General features: G+C 43.7%; 1 protein-coding gene across 1 annotated transcript; it reads right to left on the bottom strand.

Moving 5' to 3' along the window:
• Positions 1-1,373: 1,373 nt before the first annotated feature.
• Positions 1,374-13,480, bottom strand: HSDL2 (hydroxysteroid dehydrogenase like 2). Its single transcript, XM_032206554.1, has 11 exons — positions 13,436-13,480; positions 10,779-10,942; positions 10,271-10,369; positions 10,029-10,143; positions 9,259-9,362; positions 8,148-8,246; positions 4,402-4,596; positions 3,891-3,962; positions 2,375-2,530; positions 2,151-2,279; positions 1,374-1,676 (listed from the first exon to the last, which is right to left on the bottom strand). The coding sequence occupies exons 1-11, from the start codon at positions 13,450-13,452 to the stop codon at positions 1,564-1,566; spliced, it is 1,263 nt and encodes a 420-aa protein (XP_032062445.1). The 5' UTR covers positions 13,453-13,480; the 3' UTR covers positions 1,374-1,563.
• Between the last annotated feature and the right edge of the window lie 7,494 nt (positions 13,481-20,974).

Raw genomic sequence — 20,974 nt, forward strand, 5'->3', positions numbered from 1 at the left:
CAGGTCGGCTCGTGTCCCCTGGCCCCAACCACCGCTGCTTTCCTCACACAGCTACTCCTTCCCAACCATCCCTTGGCCATACACATAAAGGTACCTCTGTCTGCTGTCCATCCAGCTGAGAGAACATCAGTGTATCCAACGATCTCCAGTGTGAGTGTGAAAAACTTACCTCTTGCTCCTAGTGAGGGGATTTGGCACCATTGTCTCTTCAGATCATGCATCTAAGCATTGCATTTGCTGCTTCCCAAAGATTATTTTTCTTGCTTTCTCCGTTCAGAAGACTCTAAATCTAATCTAAGCCTAAATCTAATAATCTAAGACTCTAAATCTAATTCTAATCCAAAGTGTCTCTTTCCAGATCAAACACCCTAGGCAGCTCTCAGGTGTGGCTTGCTGTAGAGGTTTCTGCTTTGCATAGAGGCAAAGCATACACACTTCCTTACTGCGTTGCAGCAACCAGCATGATATCTACACTCTTGCACAATCCATTCAGCCAGCTCATTCTCCTCCAGAGAACTTTGGCTTCCAGTGCACAGCCCAAGCACAGCCTTTGTCCCTGTTCATGCCAGCACTCCTGCTCCTGGCAGGCTGTGTGGCCGCAAACACTCACCCGGTCCAGCCACGCTGCTCCCTCCTGCTTGGGCAAACAACAAGGGGCTGAGGAGCTGCTGCTGCCCAACGGGGGGTGAGCTCCCCCCTGCCTCCACCCCAGGTTGTCACGCCTCGTTAGAGAGTAACACGTCTTCAGTGGTGAAGCAAGCACAACGGTCAATGTGAATTTTCTGTCTTATTACCAGAATTCAGCAAGGATGGACACTTCACCATGCAGGCAATCTCAGACGAGTGTGGGCTTGAAAAACTTGAAAACTATTGGACCATGAAGCACATTAGGAAATAAATCCTCAGTCTTGCAAGCTTCTCGGCGTGCTTGGGAGACCTAAATGGCTGTCTGTCTGTGCAGGGCTGGCAGCTTAAACCTCCTGCAGCTACCTGCAGGGGCTGTGCGAGGCACGGCTTTGTCTGTGGCAGAGGATGGGGTGTGCAGCTGCATGCACGTGTGCGTGCAGCTGTGCGTAACCTAACTCAGGGGTACCAGGCCTGGTGCAGGGAACACACCAAGGAAAGCACAAAATAGTAATGAGATGGCCACTTAGCAGGAGTACTTGGCACCCTGCAGAACTGACCATATTGCTCTCACCTGTGTGCCAGCACAGGAATCTCAGCATGGCATTTGTATCACAGGGTGACACTCGCTCCCCCCACCCTTCTTATGGGACATGCATGCAAGGAGCCACGTCGAAGGAAGCCGACTTCCAACGTGCTGCACAGTTCCAAAGGGGTAGAGAAAAAGACAACACGTGCAACCTAGCGTGTGTATTCTCAAGAAGGAATTAGTTTAATCAAGACAAACACGTTCTAGTCTTAATCAGACTCAGTTATTTCTTCTCTAACAGTCTCACATTTTATTCTTACGTATTATATTTCATTAAAAAGGACAAGTATTTTAAAACAGCATTGTCATTATACATGAAAGGCCAAAGTTCTGTGAGGAAGGCTTTCCCCTCAAAGTTTAGAGTTAAACTGCGTCAGCATCTTCTCCAGCTTTATTGCTAGTGCCATGTTACCTTTGATCTTTAACTTTCCTGACATGAAGGCCATGGTTGGCTTTAGTTTACCTAAAAAGAAGATACAGAATCAACAGGAGAAGAATTGGAGACAGAACGTGCAGATGAAACCTTGGTACCCTAAAGTAGTATTTGGTGGTTACTTCGCTACCCAACTCTTGTAAAAGCAGCACACTTTTAGGAAAAACAGATGAGGGGTGTGCGGAAAAGAAGTCTAATGGATTGACTGGATGCTTTCGGAAACTATGGATGCTTTCTGGAGCTACACGCCCTGTGAAATCTCTGATAGCTACTTAACAAAGCGGGATCAGCTTCTGTGCTCTTTTTGTTCACACAGGTTAGAGTCCAGAAAAGCCCAAGGAATTCTATCCTACTTACACCCGAGCCCCCAGAAGCTAAATGCTCACCAAGGACTACAAAGAGAAGAGCCAGCCGACTGAGCTACCAGCAGAATAAAATGATCCGAATGAAACATCCTGGGCACGAGACACTGCTGCCCCCCTGCTGCGTGCCTTTGTGACTCACCTGTGAACATTTTCACAAAGTCGCCACTCGACATGCTCATAACGACGTCGGCCGTCACAGGAGGCTTTCCAAAGCCAGCGCTGCCGTCGTTGGTTTTCAGGTCGATGTACCAAGTGCCTCCTTCCTCACCTGGGCACAACGGGGAGAACCAGCGGCAGTCGGCAGGCTGCCCTTGGCCGGGGGTGGGAGCATGGGGAAGGTTTACAGGAGCTGGTCCTTCTTACCAGACAATTCAAACTGGAAGACACCCTGCGTAGATTTCACAAATTCTTTACTGATGGCTCCCTGAATAACTCTGAATGTTTCTGCAACAGGACCTGAAGCAGATGCTGTACTGGATTCACTTGATTTCTTCTCCTCCTTGAATGCCTGGGAAGCACCTAAAAGAAGTAGATTATTTTTTGCTGAAAGATGCACAAAACTATAAAACAGCATATCTCAACATATGGAGAGGACTTGGAAAGGCTTATATGCAACACTGTTGATCATAGGCAGTTTTTTAAGACTCATGCTTCTCAGTCGGGAAAATACCACTGAAATAACAAAATCTTCAATACTGATAAACAAAGTTTTCAGCACCTGGCTACTGAAACTGGTATACAGCACTAAAGGAAGTTCCGTAGTAAATATCTGACTTCTTACTATGTCAAAAGAAAAGTAAAAATGAAACCACAACAATTTCATTCTGACTGTTTACAGTTCATTCTTAATGTTTAACCAGCACAGTTTTTCATGCACTCAATATATTCCTGACAGCTCAAACAACCAAAAAAAACCACATCAGTGTCTTTAGTAACACAGCCTTCATGCTGAAACGCTTACACATGTTATGTATATTTCTAAGAATACAAATATTTCCAGTAACTCTTCTGCAAAAGCTTCTCAGCTGTTGGTCAATGTACTAACTTAACCAGCATTTTACCATACTGCAGTGAATATGCACATTTAAAAATTCAGAAAAGCAGTTGCAATTTACAAGGCTTATCATGTTGAATACCCTAAAATATGTTGCAGAAAGTTTGTTAGGTATCTTAAGTATCAGAAAATAATTAGGACTATTCTGTGAATTGCTACTAAATAACCTGGGTTCCATGGTGCAAGGGGTTAACAGCTTCTCTCTCTGGCAGAAAAGTCCTGGAGCATATGCACAAATTGTTTTTTTTAATGGGAAAGGGACTCTGCTCAAACTTAGCATCCTTCTTTCCTTCTCTCTATCTGTGTTGGCACAACAATGAAAACTACTCTGTATTCTTACTTGCTCACCAACCTGACACACTACAATTCCAAAAAAGCAATGAAAAAGCAAAACTGATGTTGTTATGAAAAAGATTTCTCTGTTTCACCTCATGGACATTCACGTCACACCTGACTGTGGGAATTTCATCTAAGAAGCAATGGAGGCTCCACATCAACTCCTTTCCTACAAATTTAGCAAGACAGATATAACACTCCTGCAACATATACTGTTTGCTATTGACTTTTTTTCAGCAATATTTACCTGTGACTTTCATACTACGCAATTCAGATGGTTAAGAGAGGATTCTTCAAAACAAAGCAATAGTTATAAACCATAAGTTACAGAGATGTGACAGTCCATAAATCATACACCCCGAGTACAAAAGGGGTTTTGCCAAACAGCTTGTAGCCCAAATGCTTGGGAGAAAAGAAAGTAACCTGAAATACAGGAGGCATTTGTTATCACTTGGATTTATCAACTTGTACATGAGGAGCTTTCCCTACCATGGCTTTCTGGTTTTGTGGCTGTCATGTCAATTTCAGCATCCAAGAAGAAGTCAGGCATCAGGGGGTGACCTAGAGGGGAGTTAAAAAATAACAGTAAGTCCAAGTGAAGATGAACAGCACAAATAGAATCCACTTTGTATGAAACTACACCACAGTTTATATGCAAAATAAACTGCAATTTGAAGGAAAGACATACCATGAAATAACACGTTTAGGGTCTGGTTCATTTAAAATCAGACCTAGAGGCCTCTTACAGATGCAATGAGAAACATCTGAAGATGATACACAATCTCACTAATTGGTCAATAGTTATATGTGCACCTATAGGGCAGGTGCATTTTATTTTTGTCAATGAATTTCTTTAATAGACATGTACAATTAGAGCCTCGCTGAACAAGCATGTGCTTTCCAGGAAGGCAAGTTACAGAAGTTGAGCCATGTGAATTTTTACAGACTCACGTAAGAGGTCCTTTCTCAACTTACCTCTCATTTTAAAGATCTCTCTTACCTGGTGCAATTGCATAGACATCAAAATCCTTAACTCCTTCTTCTCTCAGCAGAACTTCATCAATAATGAAGTTTCCAGTGAAACTTTTCGGTTTTGTTAAAATGCAATATGCAGCATCTGCAAGGATGTCCGTTTTTCTGCACTGTTTCTCTATTCCAGATCCTCCCAACATATCCATAGCAGCTGTGTGTATAGCTGGAAAGTTTGGAGGATAAGAAAATAACACTTTAACAACGACAACATGAAATTCCCATCGCTCTGGCAAGTGCATCTTCCTTTCACATGAAAGGAAATCTTACAAAGACAAAACTAGGAAATACTACCCATGGACAAATAATTCTCTACAAGCAGCAGTAAAAATAGAAAGCTATTAAAGGAATAAAAAGAAAAAGAATGAGAAAGACTCCTCGTGACATTCATCATGTCTCTCAAGCCTTCTGTCAATGCCCCACACACGGAGTTTTGCTCTTCCAAGCTGAGGTATGTACCTCATTTTGCTTTCATCCTCTTCCACAAAGAGGCTGCTTGGTTGCAGCTTTTGGCATTTGCCACATTATTAGTCTTCCCTCATACAGTTTTGCCTCATGTCTCTTTTGCAGCTTCTCTTCAAGACTCAACTCTCCGCCCTGCTCTTTTCTAAGTCCCAGGACAGATTTCAAATCATCTCCCACACTTGGGGATGACAGATCCTGGAGGCAGAAGGATAAACCTGGTTTTAAATTATTTTTGCTCACCTTCAGACGTTTCCATTCCACACAAAGCAACAGCAGCTTTGATGCAGAAATGATTGAAACATCACTTAAAATGATAAAGTAGGCACTGTACACACACAGACATGAGAAAGATCAAGTGAGTTCTGTCCACTCACGTATGAGGTTTATTGTACTCCTCTGTGGTGAGCGCTAGCCTCCAGATTTCAGTCACATTTGATCATCCTCAGCTTCGTTTTTTATTCCAAATCAAGTGAAATGCTATAAATAGCCACCTATAGATAAGTGGCAAATAGTTACACTGTACATACACCTAGGTCTTTTTCTCTTTTCTAAGGACAGTAAATAATCTTCAGGCCTTTCTTCAGCCCTCTGAAATGTGACCTATCCTGCAAGATTTCTCTTAATTTTTTAAATTTTCTTTTTTAGTAACTACCAACAACTCAGAAGTTATTTCCATCAAATACACAGATGAAGTTTATTAGGTCCTTTTGACATGAGTATACCCCACTGCTCTGAGGATTCATTAACCTCTTCACTTTTCCTGGCCCATGTGCCTCCCACCTTCTTATTAGTGCCAAATGTTATCCTTCTAAACATAAGCCTATGAGCAGAGATTGATCCAGAAGGTTTTGAGCATCTACTGCCGCATACTCTGGCTGCATATTTCACACAGAGTGCTGCTGGAGAAAATAATTCGTGCCAAATCTCTCTGTTTGGATGAGGTACTTTGGATGAATTCCTTCATCGTCTTTAACTCTCATAAATAATTTTCTATGCTTAATCAGTCAGTTACCAAAAACCACAAAATATTAGCTAAAATATCATGTCCACTTATCAAAAGAAAAAAAAAAAAAGTTGCATGGCCCTATTCCAGATGACAAAGATAGATCCTGGGAAATCTCCATTGAAACTTCTGTGAGGTTTCCTTGGACTACTCCAGAAGCAAGCATGTGGAAGTGAGTGCATATTTCTAACTCCTTCAGAAATAACAAATAAAACAGAGACTCAAAGGCGATCCTTCATTTCACTGTCAAGAAGGCAATCCAGACCATGAAGTTATGTGTGCATCTGCCTTCAGCACACGAAAGATGAACAGTTTATCCCCTTCAAGATACACAGCATGCCTTAAAGACCTGCTCACTAAAATTCAACACCTCCAGCACTTCTCTTTCTTATGTCACAACTAAGGCAGATGACATTGGTGCCAAATACAAAGCTGTTCTTTCTGGTACCGACACCGGTGGGATGGGAACACCCCCAGAATTCCACACGGATAACCCAGCAGCTATGAGTTTTGCCAGAGAGTACGAAGACACCATCACCAAACTCCAGAACTTAAAACTCCTTGCATTGCACCCAACACTCCCAAACCTCATGGGCAAAAAAAAAAACAGAAAACACAACGTTCCTGGGGCAGACATATATCAACTAAGAACTGCTTGTAAACAAGAATTTTCATTTTTACCCAAAATGTTACAAACAGAAGACCAAAACTATTAAAAATACTAGTTAAAAAAAAAAAAAAAAAGAATTAAGATCTTCAGATTGACTACATCTTCTTATTCTGCCTGGTGGATCGTAAGTAATTCAATGCCGTGAGGATTTAGCATCTATAGATAAACTGATCACTGATTACAAGCAACTAACATGTTCTCTTTGCTCGTCCAACCCTGAATAACTGAGCACATTCATTAAAAGAATTAAAATACATGATTGAACAGAAAAGTGTCAGGACACACTGTGCAGCTTTTTGACATTAAAATTTAAATATTTTTCACACGAGAGAATCTAGCATGATATTCACGCAGGTCTGGTATTGATGTAACTATCATTCAGGAAGTAATCCCTTAATAAAGTATTTTTATGAGTAAAATGCAGCACAAGCAGAGTTTACAAGACACCAATGTACTGGGAGAATTTATGATGCAAGTATCCAGACCAGTGAAAAACGACCTGATCTGACAGATACACCAACCTAAGTGTTCAGCTGAGTACCACTCAGAGCATTTCAGCACAGCAACTCAGTTGACTTTGACTGAAATCATCAAGTTTTGCTCATACTCCTCACTTTAGGGGGAGCAAATCAGACAGTTTATACACTCAAAACTGTAATGGGCCTGCAAATCCTAACAGGAAAGTGCTGACACGCGCCCGGGTACAAACGTTGCTTACAACTGGAGCACTAGCCCCAGAAGAGGCTCTTGCTTCATTATTTTTATTTCTTCCTCTTTCGTTTCTTCCTGCCCCTCTGCCTCTCTCACTGCTTAATTCCGCGTTAAGGGAATAAGCTTTGCTGTTGTAATGTATCCTCATGTAGTGAGTGGGGCCACACCATCAAAAGGGCAAGATTTTAAGGGCTCTCTGATTTTAATGACATCCATATTATTTCTGCAGATAGATGTGTTTGGGATGAAGGGACATGCCTCTTTGTCCAGCAAGGACTAAACCTCGAAGCACAGCCCCGATCCTCACTGCTCCGCAGACAACAAACTGGAGCTAACAGTTTGGGAACACCAAGCTGTTTTTCTACTTTACAGCTCTACATCTTGTGACTTGCAAAAAGATGGTTGAGTGAACAACTATTTGCTGGCCCACTGTGCCAAAACTTCTAGGAGGAGGATTTTTTTTTAAATTACCTCTACAAAAGTATGTCTCTTGCCAGTTTCACCTACCTCCTGGCAATCTAACCAGCAGGGAACTCTAAATAGTACTGCAAATGAAAGCATGCTGGTACTTCTGTGCTCCTATCCAAACCAGAACTCTGGGCATATGAAAAGGAGCACAGTCAGGCCAAGTGGAAGGGCTGAATGGGTTGCAATTAGGCTGAAAACAAGTTGGGATCAAAGTGGCAATGGTCTAGTGAGAACTAGGAATGAAAACCAACATCCACGCAGGTTGAACAAAGAATACGCAAAAGAATTGCCTGGTGTCCTGAATAATTTCCAGAAGAAGCTCAAAGTGTATTTAAAGCTAAATAAACCAAGCTGTATAAGACAAAATATAAAAATTATTTTATCATCATAAAAAAATCACCTGTTTTAGGCCATAAAGCATTGACAGCAACTTCTCCTCTAAATTCTTCCGCCATCCCCAGGACACACATGGACATTCCGTATTTAGAAATGGTGTAAGCTACAACAAGAAGTACATAAACAGCCTGTATTTAGTAGGATAAAAATATATGGTCTATCAACAGAACTTGAATTTTCTGCCCTTCAAAGTTAAAGTTATTTCTTTATATTTTAAATTAACTTTTTGGAGACAAAGCAGTATCTTCCCAGAGCAAAAATCTCTCCCTTCCTCCCCCATGCCTCAGCAGATACAAACTGTAGTCTGCCATCTCTACACTGCAAGTAAATGAGCTAAAAGATGAGCTAAGCATCTTTTGGCAAATAAAAACAATGACTGAAGCTCAACTTTATGGTGTTGATATTGTATTTTTATACACACACTGACAGCAGCTCCATTTTTTCTGCAACACAGTAGCTGCTTATGATCGAACTGGTATTTTAGTGAAGGGAAAAAAAAAAAAAAAGAAAAGAAAAATGAAGAGGAAGAAAAAAGGACATTCTAAATCCTTCTTTTCTATTTTGAGAAGGGAAACTTTTAGGGGGAAAGAACTTGGACTTGCTGGGGGAGTTTTACAGGACAAGCATCTAAAATTGAAAGCTATTCAACAAGCTTAAAATGAACAACATATGTTCTAGCCTAAACACAGAATGAGGTCTCTTTCACACCTCAAAATAATTTCCAATTAAAAATACAGCCTTGAGCTTTATTTCTGTTAAGTCAAACATGAAGCTGAAACTGTAAGAAAACAGATTTTGCTTTTTTAATTCTTTGTGGAACAGAAAACACTGTGCTGTCTTAAGAATTCCTATGGAAAAGCACAGTCTCTTAACTGTAGAGCATCCTTAAAAATAGAAGGACGTATTAGGCCATGAAACTTGCACTGTGTTTTCCCACAAAACAGTTTTTTTTTTTTTCATGTGAGGTGCAAAAGACTCTGGGGAACCATTACAGGCAGTCTGTACCGAATGCTAAGAACTTGAGATCTGATGTTCTGGACTGGCATTCCTGCACATTTCACCAGTTATTTATGTGGTCCTCAAAAATAACAACAAAGCCCCTGAATGCCACTCACCACAATGATTTTTGAACCACATGGGATTCATATTCATAGGTGGGCTGAGGTTGAGGATATGGGGGTTCTTACTCTTCCGCAAGTATGGAAGGCATGTCTTGGACCTGGAAGACAGAAACCAGACAAGTCAGTCCCCTCTTACTTTACAGAACACTCTTCCTTACAATAAAAAATGGCAGAACACTATTTTGACTTTCGTGAAGATCCAACACTAAGCTGAAACCTTGCCCTCGTATCATACATTTAACTGAGAAATAGAACAACAGAAAAAGTCTGTCCTAGCTCACTTACCTCAGCAGTAGCATTCATGCCTGGTGACTTGGCTACCTCATCCGAACAGTGCAGCAGCACCACCTAAAGCAGATTTCCCAGATTTTGTGCAACGCCATGCTGCAAGAACAACTTTCCTTTACGAGCACGGAGCTGCTTACAGTTCAGCTTTCAGAAGCAGACAACGCAGGGTGGAAGTACAGGCCCACCACCCCGCAGCCAGATTTATTACTTCCTTTCCATTGCTCTCTCTACCTGCTGTTGACATGCTGTGCATGCCTCTCTCTATTTCAGCAGGCTGATCGTGTGTGTTTTTAAACTACCCTAATGACAACTCCTTCGCTGATCTTTAGCAACAGAACTTACAGGAACATTATGCCTGATAACCAGATTCATCTGCAGAAAGCACCTCAGGTAAACTGAGGTAACCTTTTTTTGTTAATGTGTTAAAATTTGTTAAATTTGTTAAAATTACTTCTCTCTCCTTTCTCAGCACTTACGTGAGGTAGGTTCCTCGTACGTTGACATCCATCATGAGGTTGACCTTCTTTGTCTCTGTTTCCAAAGTGCCAGTCAGAGAGATGGCGCTTGCATTGTTCACCAAAATATCAATCCCTGGTTTTAAAATAAGCCGTTTCACTTTAGCAGTTCAGAGACAAAGAGCAGGAGTAAAGCAGGCTGCTCTTTTCTCTTGCTGTTTGAACAATCTGCCTGTTGACCTTTCCCCCACATCCCAGCATACCTCCAAAAGTCTTCACAGCTTTCTCCACAGCATTAATAATTTGCTGTTCTTCCCTCACGTTAACGATGCATGGCAAAGCCTTTCCTCCAGCCGCTTCAACTGCATTAATTAGAAAATAAAGCATTTAAAAATTGTCTCTCAGGTTGAACAAACAGTCTGCTGAGAACCTCTCATCCAGTGAACCCGTTGAAAATGAGACTCTCATATTGTGACCTTTTCACAGGTCGTATAAAGAACAGGGAAGCCAGAACCCAAGCCTAATGCTGAGACTGTGTATGGTACAACTAGATGTCTCAATTAAGGCAGCATTTTCACTTCTGCACACATATGTCTTCATCATTATTACAGTCTGATAACTCACAGAACTCCTAGGAGGCAAGAGAGCCAGGTAAGCGTATTGTTTTAAAGCTGAGGGAGTCTGAGCAGCTTCCCACTTACTTACAGAAATTAAGCTAGGACACACACGCAGCCCAGCACCAGAAGCCCACCCTCATTTGTTACAACTTACTCTCTGCTGCAGCAGTGTAGATAGTCCCTGGAAGTTTAGGATGGGGCTCAGCTGTCTTGGCAGCCACCACGATGTTTGCACCATCCTTGGCAGCTTTCAAGGCAATGGCTTTGCCAATGCCTCGGCTTGCGCCCGTGATGAAGAGAGTGCATCCTGCTAGTTTCCTAAAGATAAACAGGTAAGAGGGGGAACAAAGCAAAACCTGTAAATCTCTGACTTTTAGCACTCTTCAAGGACAAAAACAGCCAGCACGGTCTTCCAGCCAGCCGACTGCCTTCCACATTTTACTACGAAAACATACCCAAAATACGGATGAGATGGATAAAGCTACAGCAAAGCACAGTCCTGCACCAGCCCTGAAGACAAGGTGATGTTCCAAGCTAATAAACACAGCAAAGCAGGAAGGTTACACGGGTCACCCAGTGACCTTTTTGTACCATGATCCAGCACTGCTTACAACAGAGCTGCTTAAGTTCTCCAAAACCAAAAAAGGAGCCAGCTGTAAATCGAAATGCCAGTTTCTAATGACGTGACACTCCTCCGCAGCTCTCTGCAATTCACTTCTCACAGCCCTCTACACACAAAGAACTGCTGTAAAGCTCAGGACCAGAATCACAATACCAGCGCAGGGTGCCAAAGATGAGTGCCAGAAATCTCATTTTCAGAAAGGCATTTTTTCTCTTGAAGTTTTTACACTAAACTCAACAGTTTCCCAGTAACTATGTTTAATGTAATAGGTCACCACAAAAATCAGTCCAATCAAAACCCCCGGAGAAACGAACAGATTTTGGAGTGTCAGAAGACATTTTTCTTACACATATAATGTTGCTGAATCTTAAGAGCTAAGAATTCAACTCTAACTTGGGACATACTTGGCAATAAAGCCTCTTTGACCACAGGTTTTCCAAACGAAGGAATGTGGGCTGTGGTGCTCTGCAGAAAAACTTGTGCTGCTTTTCATAACCGAGTGAAAAATAACAAGGGGTCTAAATTTTCAACCCCGGTTAATGAATGAATACAAACCATGTGCTACAGCAGTGTCACCACTCACTCACATCACGAATGTGATGTGGTTTTATTTTCAGTCTGGGCTACACTTGATTTAATTACCGTTCCTCCAGGTCTCAGTTTTCTCCCTCTGGTCTGAGAACATCCCTCTCTAAAGCAACCTCGAGGAGGGTATTTGCTCTCAGAAGACTGAAAACTGAAACGAGGCAGGAAGGGGCAGAAAATCTTCCCCTGCAACAGCAATCTTAGTCACCAGCAGGGTCCCACAAGTCGGTGAAGCCCTGCAGACGCCAATTCAAGCAGCTGCCTTCTGCAGAATTGGGTTCTAGAGAGGCACGGGAAGAAAAATCTCAAAATACATTGAGTTGCAAAAAAATGCTGCCTAGAGTTGAGTCACAGGCACAATGAGGAAAGATCATCTCTGTAATTCATCACATATGAAACGCCAGAGAGATCAGTGGTGCTCTCCGCCTGCTAAAGGAACGCAAACATGTTACTCGTCTTCCAAAAATGCCCAAAAGCAGGATTCCCTGAACCACTGGCTCATCAGACTTGTCCTGGCTCTTGGGAAAACCATGGGCCAACATGGACCAGCTGGTCAAGCCCAGAGGTGGGGGTTAGCAAGTCATACTCTGCCTTGGAGGCCAGTATTAAGTCAGGTCTCCTCCAGCACCAGTCGTGTCCATCACCTTTATCACCGGCCTGGAGGAGATGACAAAGTACACCTGGCAGGGAGGACAACTGGCTGATGTGCTTGAGGGCTAGGCTGCCTTCCAACTGGGAAGGAAGGGTCCCTGCAGTGACACAGTGGAGAGGGAAGCACACAGCTGGAAAGGGATGGGGACACTTGGCAGGGAGCAAGCTGAGAGTACCCCAGCAGCACCCCAGGATGCAGGAGCACCATACCCAGCAGATGGAGGGTCACACTTGGACCTTGGGGAAGGTCAGGTCACAGAGCTGGGGCCAAGACGGCCCGAGCTATCTGCAGTCTGGGAGATTGGTTCTTCAGACCCAGGTGGATGTGACCCAGAGCAATCCAGACCGACCTGACGGCTGGTTTTGGGCAGGACCCTGCGAGCTGGAGACCTCTCCAAGCCCCTTCCACCCTGCGTTACTCTGCGACTGGAGGAACCCACACAGATTCAACTCCTTGGCCCAGATCATGACTCTTAAAAATATCAGGAAACATTGTACTCATTCCAGTTATATTTTCACTGTCTTTTTTTTTTTTTTTCCTTTTTTTTTTTTTTTCTTTTCCTTGCCACTTTTCTGCACAGCCTACACGAACCCTCCTCCCCAGGCTTACAGCCACCACCGACCGCATTCACGCACTAGGGGTCCTCCCGTCCTTCACACGGAGCTCGCATTTCTTTCAGAAGCCCACAGAAACACTGCTTACCAAAACATGCAAAAACTTAACAGGAAAAACTCATTTTCAGGAACAACTCTCACACACACCCCGCGGAAGCGCCGCGCAGCTCGCACCCGAGCCCCCAGCAGCTGCCCCCCTGGCGGCACGTCCCCTGGCGGCACACCCACCGCCGGGACGCCCCCCGGCCCCAAAACCCGTCCTCCCTATGGGTCCCCCTCGCTGCTCTGCCCCGTCCCCAGCCCCATGGAGAAGGAAGGAGGGAGGCCAAGCGCCTTACCCCGTGTTGGGCAGCATGGCGGAGCGGGGACGGGCCGCCCGGGGCCGCCCCTTCACGGCGCAGCCGCCGCGGCCGGGAGGCGGTGGCAGGGCGGTGAGGGCGGCGTGAGGAGGGGACATGGGGGTGGCAGCCTCCCAAAGTGTCCCCACAGCCCCTCACCCCGCTGGCACCCCCGGCCCCGAGCTGGGAAAAGGAAGGGGAAGGAGATGGGGAAGGGTTTTTGGTGGCTTGGGGAGCGGTCGTGGGTGACCCCCCCGCTCTGCTGTTACCCCGTGTCGTGGCACGCAGCCTTTGGTCTCCTGAGGAATAGCGGGGAGAAAGGGAGAAATTTGGAGACATTTGGATACATTTCTTCTCAGAAAGAGCAGTCAGGCACTGGGACGGGTTGCCCAGGGAGGTAGTGGAGTCACCGTCCCTGGGGGTGTTAAAGGAAAGGTCGGAGGTGGCACTTTGGGACATGGCTTAGTGGGTGACATTGGTGGTAGGGGGGTGGTTGGACCAGATGCTCTTGGAGGCCTTTTCCAACCCTAATGTTTCTATGAAAACGTGACCATTCGGAAGGAGGTAGCTTCACACAAACATTTCATTTCATGAGGAGGTCTTCCAGATCAGTTACCAGCTCTTGTGGTCCCTCCCAGCCGCAGCTGCATTCAACTTGCTTCTGCCCTGCCAGTGTCCCTAGCCCTGCCCCGTTTATTTGAGCTGGTTTCAGCACTACACTGCCACCTAAGTCCATTTATTGCTATTTTATATTGTAAGTCCCAAGGTCAATGTAGAAATAGGCACAAACTTCTGACTTTTCAGATGAAAAATGAGGCATTCGAATCATTTCCTCCGTTTTTCACTGCTGACAAACGTGCACCCAAATGAACAGTGATATTACTTCAACTTAGTATGAGAATTTTTAGCGGAAGAATCATCATGTCTAAAATATTCGTCTTAAACACACTGTTATTTGACTGGTATGTTAAAAAAAAAAAAAAAAAATGGAATTGGACACAAGACAGCAAAGGATGAGAAATTTTCTGTGTACATTGCCACTAGGAGCACTTCCCACATTTGGCTCAAACTCAGTTTTCATGACAGAAACCCATACACAGTTCCTTAAGGAAATAATGGGTACGAAGGCACCCAACATGTGATGTACGGGAATTTCTTTTCCAGGGAGGAGCAAATTAGCTTGGTAAGCTGGGATGGAGCAGAGTGCTCAAACAGGCAGTGACAGAGAGGAGGCAGAGGAGGAGATACGACTGTAAAGGGACTGCAGCTCATGGGGAAACACACCTGGGAACAACTAAGTAGCAATGCACTGACTCCTGCACCACTTGTCTCATCACCAAAGGGGACGCTTGTATGTGCAGTGATGGTATTGGAGATGGGGGAGAGTGGAGGAGGGGCGTGCAAAGGTGAGCTGAGGTATTTTTTTCTAAGTGCTTGTTTGTTTTCCTTAATCAAAGCTAAAATCAATAATTAAACACTTATACTAATTGGCAATAAATTCAATTGCTTGGAATTCCTCAAACAAGACAATGCATGTGTTATTGTTTAACAGCTTGTTGGAGCTGATAATTTCTAATGATAATAAATTTCCTTTGTATTTCAAGTTTTCTTCTTTTCTGCCCAGAACTTGGATTCCATTCAAGCTATTTAGCAAAGAATAAAATAAAATAAAATAAAATAAAATAAAATAAAATAAAATAAAATAAAATAAAATAAAATAAAATAAAATAAAATAAAATAAAATAATAAAAAAACATGTTTCAGATTTAGGGTGTATGATTTATGGAAGTGAAAGCAGTGTCTGTACTTCATGTCAGGGAAAGCACATTACCATTCTGCAGGGCTGTGAAAATTTCATGGTTTAAAATCAATACCAATAATCAATAATCAATTTTGAATAATCACTTTTTTTTTGTCCTGAAGATCACATGTAAAAGATTGCTGGAAAAAAATAAAATAAAATAAAATAAAATAAAATAAAATAAAATAAAATAAAATAAAATAAAATAAAATAAAATAAAATAAAATAAAATAAAATAAAATAAAAAGTAAACACCACGTTTTGCGAGAGTGTCATACAATCTATCTTGCTGGATTTATACAAACAAACAACCTCTTGTGCCTTAGCTCTTAGATAAAATGGAGAATTTTTTTTTTTAGGAAAGCATCAACATTGATTTTTCAGAATTATAGTTTATCAAGCAGTGGAGGGAAAGTAAGAATGCTGAATAGGTTTTGATAGAAGTGTCAAGAGAGGGATGACAAAAGGGCACAAGGGTGCTAAGTTTGAGCAGAGTCTTTTTCCCTTGAAAATATTATTTGTGCATATGCTCTAGCTCTTCTCTGTGAGAGATTGATGCTGTTAACTCCCTGAACCTTGCAGTCCAGGTTGTTTGGTAGCAATTCACAAAACAATCCTAATTACTTTGTGATGCATAAGACCTCAACAACTTTCTATAACATTTCTGAGGCTGTTCAACTTGATGAGACTTGTAAATCGCAAATGCTGTCCTTTATTGCTACATGTGGATGTTTCCTGCAGTGTAGTAAAATGCTGATTAAAGTTGTGAATGGACTTAAGGCCTGCCGACTGCCACTGGTTCTCCCCGTTGTGCCCAGGTGAGGAAGGAGGCACTTGGTACATCGACCTGAAAACCAACGACGGCAGCGCTGGCTTTGGAAAGCCTCCTGTGACGGCCGATGTCGTTATGAGCATGTCGAGTGGCGACTTTGTGAAAATGTTCACAGGTGAGTCACAAAGGCACGCAGCAGGGGGGCAGCAGTGTCTCATGGCCAGGATGTTTTATTCGGATCGTTTTATTCTGCTGGTAGCTCAGTCGGCTGGCTCTTCTCTTTGTAGTCCTTGGTGAGCATTTAGCTTCTGGGGGCTCGGGTGTAAGTAGGATAGAATTCCTTGGGCTTTTCTGGACTCTAACCTGTGTGAACAAAAAGAGCACAGAAGCTGATCCCGCTTTGTTAAGTAGCTATCAGAGATTTCACAGGGCGTGTAGCTCCAGAAAGCATCCATAGTTTCCGAAAGCATCCAGTCAATCCATTAGACTTCTTTTCCGCACACCCCTCATCTGTTTTTCCTAAAAGTGTGCTGCTTTTGCAAGAGTTGGGTAGCGAAGTAACCACCAAATACTACTTTAGGGTACCAAGGTTTCATCTGCACGTTCTGTCTCCAATTCTTCTCCTGTTGATTCTGTATCTTCTTTTTAGGTAAACTAAAGCCAACCATGGCCTTCATGTCAGGAAAGTTAAAGATCAAAGGTAACATGGCACTAGCAATAAAGCTGGAGAAGATGCTGACGCAGTTTAACTCTAAACTTTGAGGGGAAAGCCTTCCTCACAGAACTTTGGCCTTTCATGTATAATGACAATGCTGTTTTTAAATACTTGTCCTTTTTAATGAAATATAATAAGGTCTGGTACCCCTGAGTTAGGTTACGCACAGCTGCACACACACGTGCACACAGCTGCACATCCCATTCTCTGCCACAGACAGGGCCATGCCTCGCACAGTCCCTGCAGGTAGCTGCAGGAGGTTTAAGCTGCCAGCCCTGCACAGACAGACAGCCATTTAGGTCTCCCAAGCATGCTGAGAAGCTTGCAAGACTGAGGATTTATTTCCTAATGCGCTTCATGGTCCAATCGTTTTCAAGTTTTTCAAGCCCACACTCGTCTGAGATTGCCTGCATGGTGAAGTGTCCGTCCTTGCTGAATTCTGGTAATAAGACAGAAAATTCACATTGACCATTGTGCTTGCTTCACCACTGAAGACATGTTCCTCTCTAACGAGGCGTGACAACCTGGGGTGGAGGCAGGGGTAACTCACTCCTCTTTGGGCATCTGGGCCAGTGTCTGGCCCTACGGCAGCTCCCCAGCTCCTCGGTGTCTGCTTGAGCAGGAGGGAGCAGGGCGGCTGGTTTGTGTGAGGGCTGGCATGAACTCAGCAAAGGCTGTGCATGGCATAGGAGACAGAGCTGGCCTAGCACTGGAAGCTATAAACTGGAAGTTTCTACTGCTTTTTTTTTTTTTTCATAGATAATGAATATTTAGTGAAGAGGTTGTGGCACTGTTTTATAACTGTAATTTCCACATTTCTCACTATTCAAAACTGTTCTGAAACTGTTCTTTAGCAAAACTTAAAAATGGTCAGAAAGTAATAGACTGATCATGAAAAAAGAAGTTTTACATTGCGTAAGTTAGTCATTATGATTAAATCCTCAAAAAAAAAAAAAAGAATCATTTTTAATTCCAAGAAGGCCTGGGAAGGCAAATTCTTCTTCAATTAATCAGCCTCCTCCTTTTCAGAGAAGTACTTCAATGTTATTTTATATATCTAATAAATATTTGTATGTATACAGAAATGCTTTATTAGGCTGAGGTATTAGAAAAGGACAATATTTGAAGTGTGATTTAGCATTTCTACAATGTGGATAAAAATACCAAGCATATACCAAAGAGGAATTACTAAAAACTGTTTCTGATTCTTCTTTTTAGGTAAAGGTAAATTTAGGTTGAGGTAAACTAAAGGTAATCATGGCATTGGTTTTAGGAAAATTAGGGGCTAAATGTGTGTCCTGGTTTCAGTTAGAACAGAATTAATTTTCTTCCCAGTAGCTGGTGGAATGCTGTGTTTTGGCTTAGGATGAGAAGAGTGCTGATAACACCCCGATGTTTTAATTGTTGCAGAGCAGTGCTTATACCAAGCCAAGGACACCTCAGCCTTTTGCTCTGTCCTGCCAACAGGCAGGCTGGGGTGCAGTAAGAGCTGGGAGGGGACAGACCCAGGACAGGTGACCCAAACTAGCCAAAGGGGTATTCCATACCATCTGGGGTCATGCTAAACAATATATAGGGGTGGCTAGCCGGGGGGAGGGGGCCGGACTGCTCGGGGTTAGGCTGGGCATCGGTCAGTGGGTGGTGAGCAATTGCATTGTGCATCACTTGTTTGTACATATTATTATTATTTTCCTATTATCACCATTGTATCATTATTATTATTATTGTTATTATTATTTTGTTATTATTATTTTCCTGTCTTATTAAACTGTCTTTATCTCAACTCATGGGCTTCACTTTCCATTTCTCTCCCCCGTCCCAGAGAGGGAGGGGGAAGGTTGAGCGAACGGCTGCGTGGTATTTAGCTGCCGGCCAGGTTAAACCACGACAATGTGACATGGCACTAGAAATGAGTCTGTAAAAGATGCTGCTACAGTTTGTCTTCATACTGTGAGGGGAAAGTGTTGCTAGCAGGATATTGGCCTTTCATGGTTTTTGGACTACTATTTTAAAATGCCAGCCCTTCTTTTTCCTTGGTGCAGTGGATGTGTGGGTAAAATGTGAAATTGCTTGTGAAAACGTAACTCAGACTGATTGTAATGCCCAACATACAACACTTGTTTCTTGCTATAATGATTACAAGAGAAATGATATCCCAAATGTTTTATGTTTTAATGTGTGGAATTGTTGGTTTTTTTGGTTTTCACTTTTTCCACGGACAGCAAACTGTGCTCAGTTACTGTGAGATGTACACCACCTAATACAACATGATTTCTTACAATATTACCATGTCTTTGAATTAGCTGACAAGTGATAAGATATGAAATCTGATCCCAGGATTGGGGTACACGTAACATATTTCCATTGTACAGCTAGGGTGGAACTCCAAACTAACTTTCCCTCTGACTGGGATACAAATAACATTTTTTCTCCTATACAGGTCAACGATGTTCACAAAACTTGTAGGAACTGGCTCTCTCTATCAGATGAGATTAAAAAAGACCAGTGATCTCAAGCTATTGAAAATCATTGAAAATATGAGGTATTTTGAAACCTGCAGATATTAGAAAATGTTCTTGAAATCAAAGTACGTTTCTAAACACAGCCCTGCAACACTACAGGAACCGAAGCAGATCAAAGAACTTGAGTAACAAGAGCAAGGCTGTTTACTTTTATACCCATTTCATCATCAACACCCACGCCTTAGCAGTTTTCTGTGCAACTGCTCTGCCAAAGCATTTTGTTTTTCAGGATTGCTGGGTGAGAGGTGTGGGGAGGAGGGAAGGGTGAGTTGCAGCACCCTACTCATTAACTATGTCCTGCAACCCAAAGGCTGAATGTGCCCGTTTGGTTCCCTGCTGATGCCTGCAGTAAGACATGTGTGTGTTTCTTGTGCATTCGGCAACACTGTTCCTGCACAACGTGGCTGGGAGCTGTGAATGTCATTTGATGAGGCACTCTGCTGTCTGTGTAATCCTAGAGGAAGGTGTCTTCTTTAGAAGGAAAGTGCTTTTGTTGGAGATGGATCCACAGCAGTGCAGAGCTGTCTCTGACTGTGTTTCTTCTCTCCCTAGTAGATCTGTGGTGTTTACTGCGTGACAAAAAGAGTGAGAGCTCACAGTGCTGGTCTGGGTGATACTGTTGGCAAACAGATCAGGGCTGTGTCTGACCACTGCTGTGGCTGTGTAATTGCTGATGCTGGGGAGAGAAGGGCAGGGACTACCACATCCAGCACGCTGATTGCTATAAGCTGTTAAGAGTTCCAGCCTAATGGGACAAGCAAGCAGGGAAAAAGGAAAAACAGGAAGCTTGGATCTCTGCTTTTCAATGAAATGTGTTTATGCCGTGCTACTTGACCCAGGTAAGTGTGCATCCCGAGGGCAGCACCGTGAGCATGTGGGGAGGTAGCCCACTGCCTCCCCTTTAGGAACAGTCCTTGTAACAGGGGCTGGTGGTGCTGAGTAGTAGGCATACTTGATCCTTGCTTAATGAACTTCCATGTTATGTCATTCCTGGAGTTTCTGCTGTAAACAGACAGGGCCGAAAAGCGTGCCAATCTGCTGGGCACTGCAAGGACAAGACCCGCAACGGGTGCTGAAACTACTGCCGGTCTTTGCATCCCACAGAGGATTTCTAAATGAGGATAGAAAATGTGCTAGTTTTTAATCTGTTGCTCAGTTCACGACCTTCCTGCGTGCCAGCAGAGGGAGCACACAGCACACGAGACGAGCCACACCACCCGGCTGCGGGAATGTCCCCGGCTGCAAGGGACCCTCCAGGATCCTCCTGGCCCCACACAGGCCCCCCCCAAAATCAACCCGTGTGCCTGAGAGCGTTGCCCAAACGCTCTGCCACCATTTTTGGGTGCTCTCAGTAGTTTTGTATCCTTATATTGTGGCACCCAAAACTGCACACAGTGCCCCAGGTGAAGCCACGCTAGCACAGAGCAGAGCGGGACGGCCGCCTCCCTCACCCAGCTAGCAGTGCTGTGCCTGATGAGCCCCAGCCCCGTCCCTGCTCCCGATGCCTTTTTCTTGAACCTTTCCCTAACCCCCATCCTGACCCTCCCCTGTCCCAGCTCCATGCCGTCCCCTCGGGTCCTGTCGCTGTCCCCAGAGAGCAGAGCTCAGCGCCTGCCCCTCCCCTCCCCTCCTGAGGGAGCTGCAGGCCGCCATCAGGCCTCCCCTCAGCCTGCTCTGCTCTGGGCTGAACACACCGAGGGACCTCAGCAGCTCCTCAAATCTTGCTCTC

The sequence above is a fragment of the Aythya fuligula genome, chromosome Z (assembly GCF_009819795.1).
Source record: "Aythya fuligula isolate bAytFul2 chromosome Z, bAytFul2.pri, whole genome shotgun sequence".
NCBI lineage: Eukaryota > Metazoa > Chordata > Aves > Anseriformes > Anatidae > Aythya > Aythya fuligula.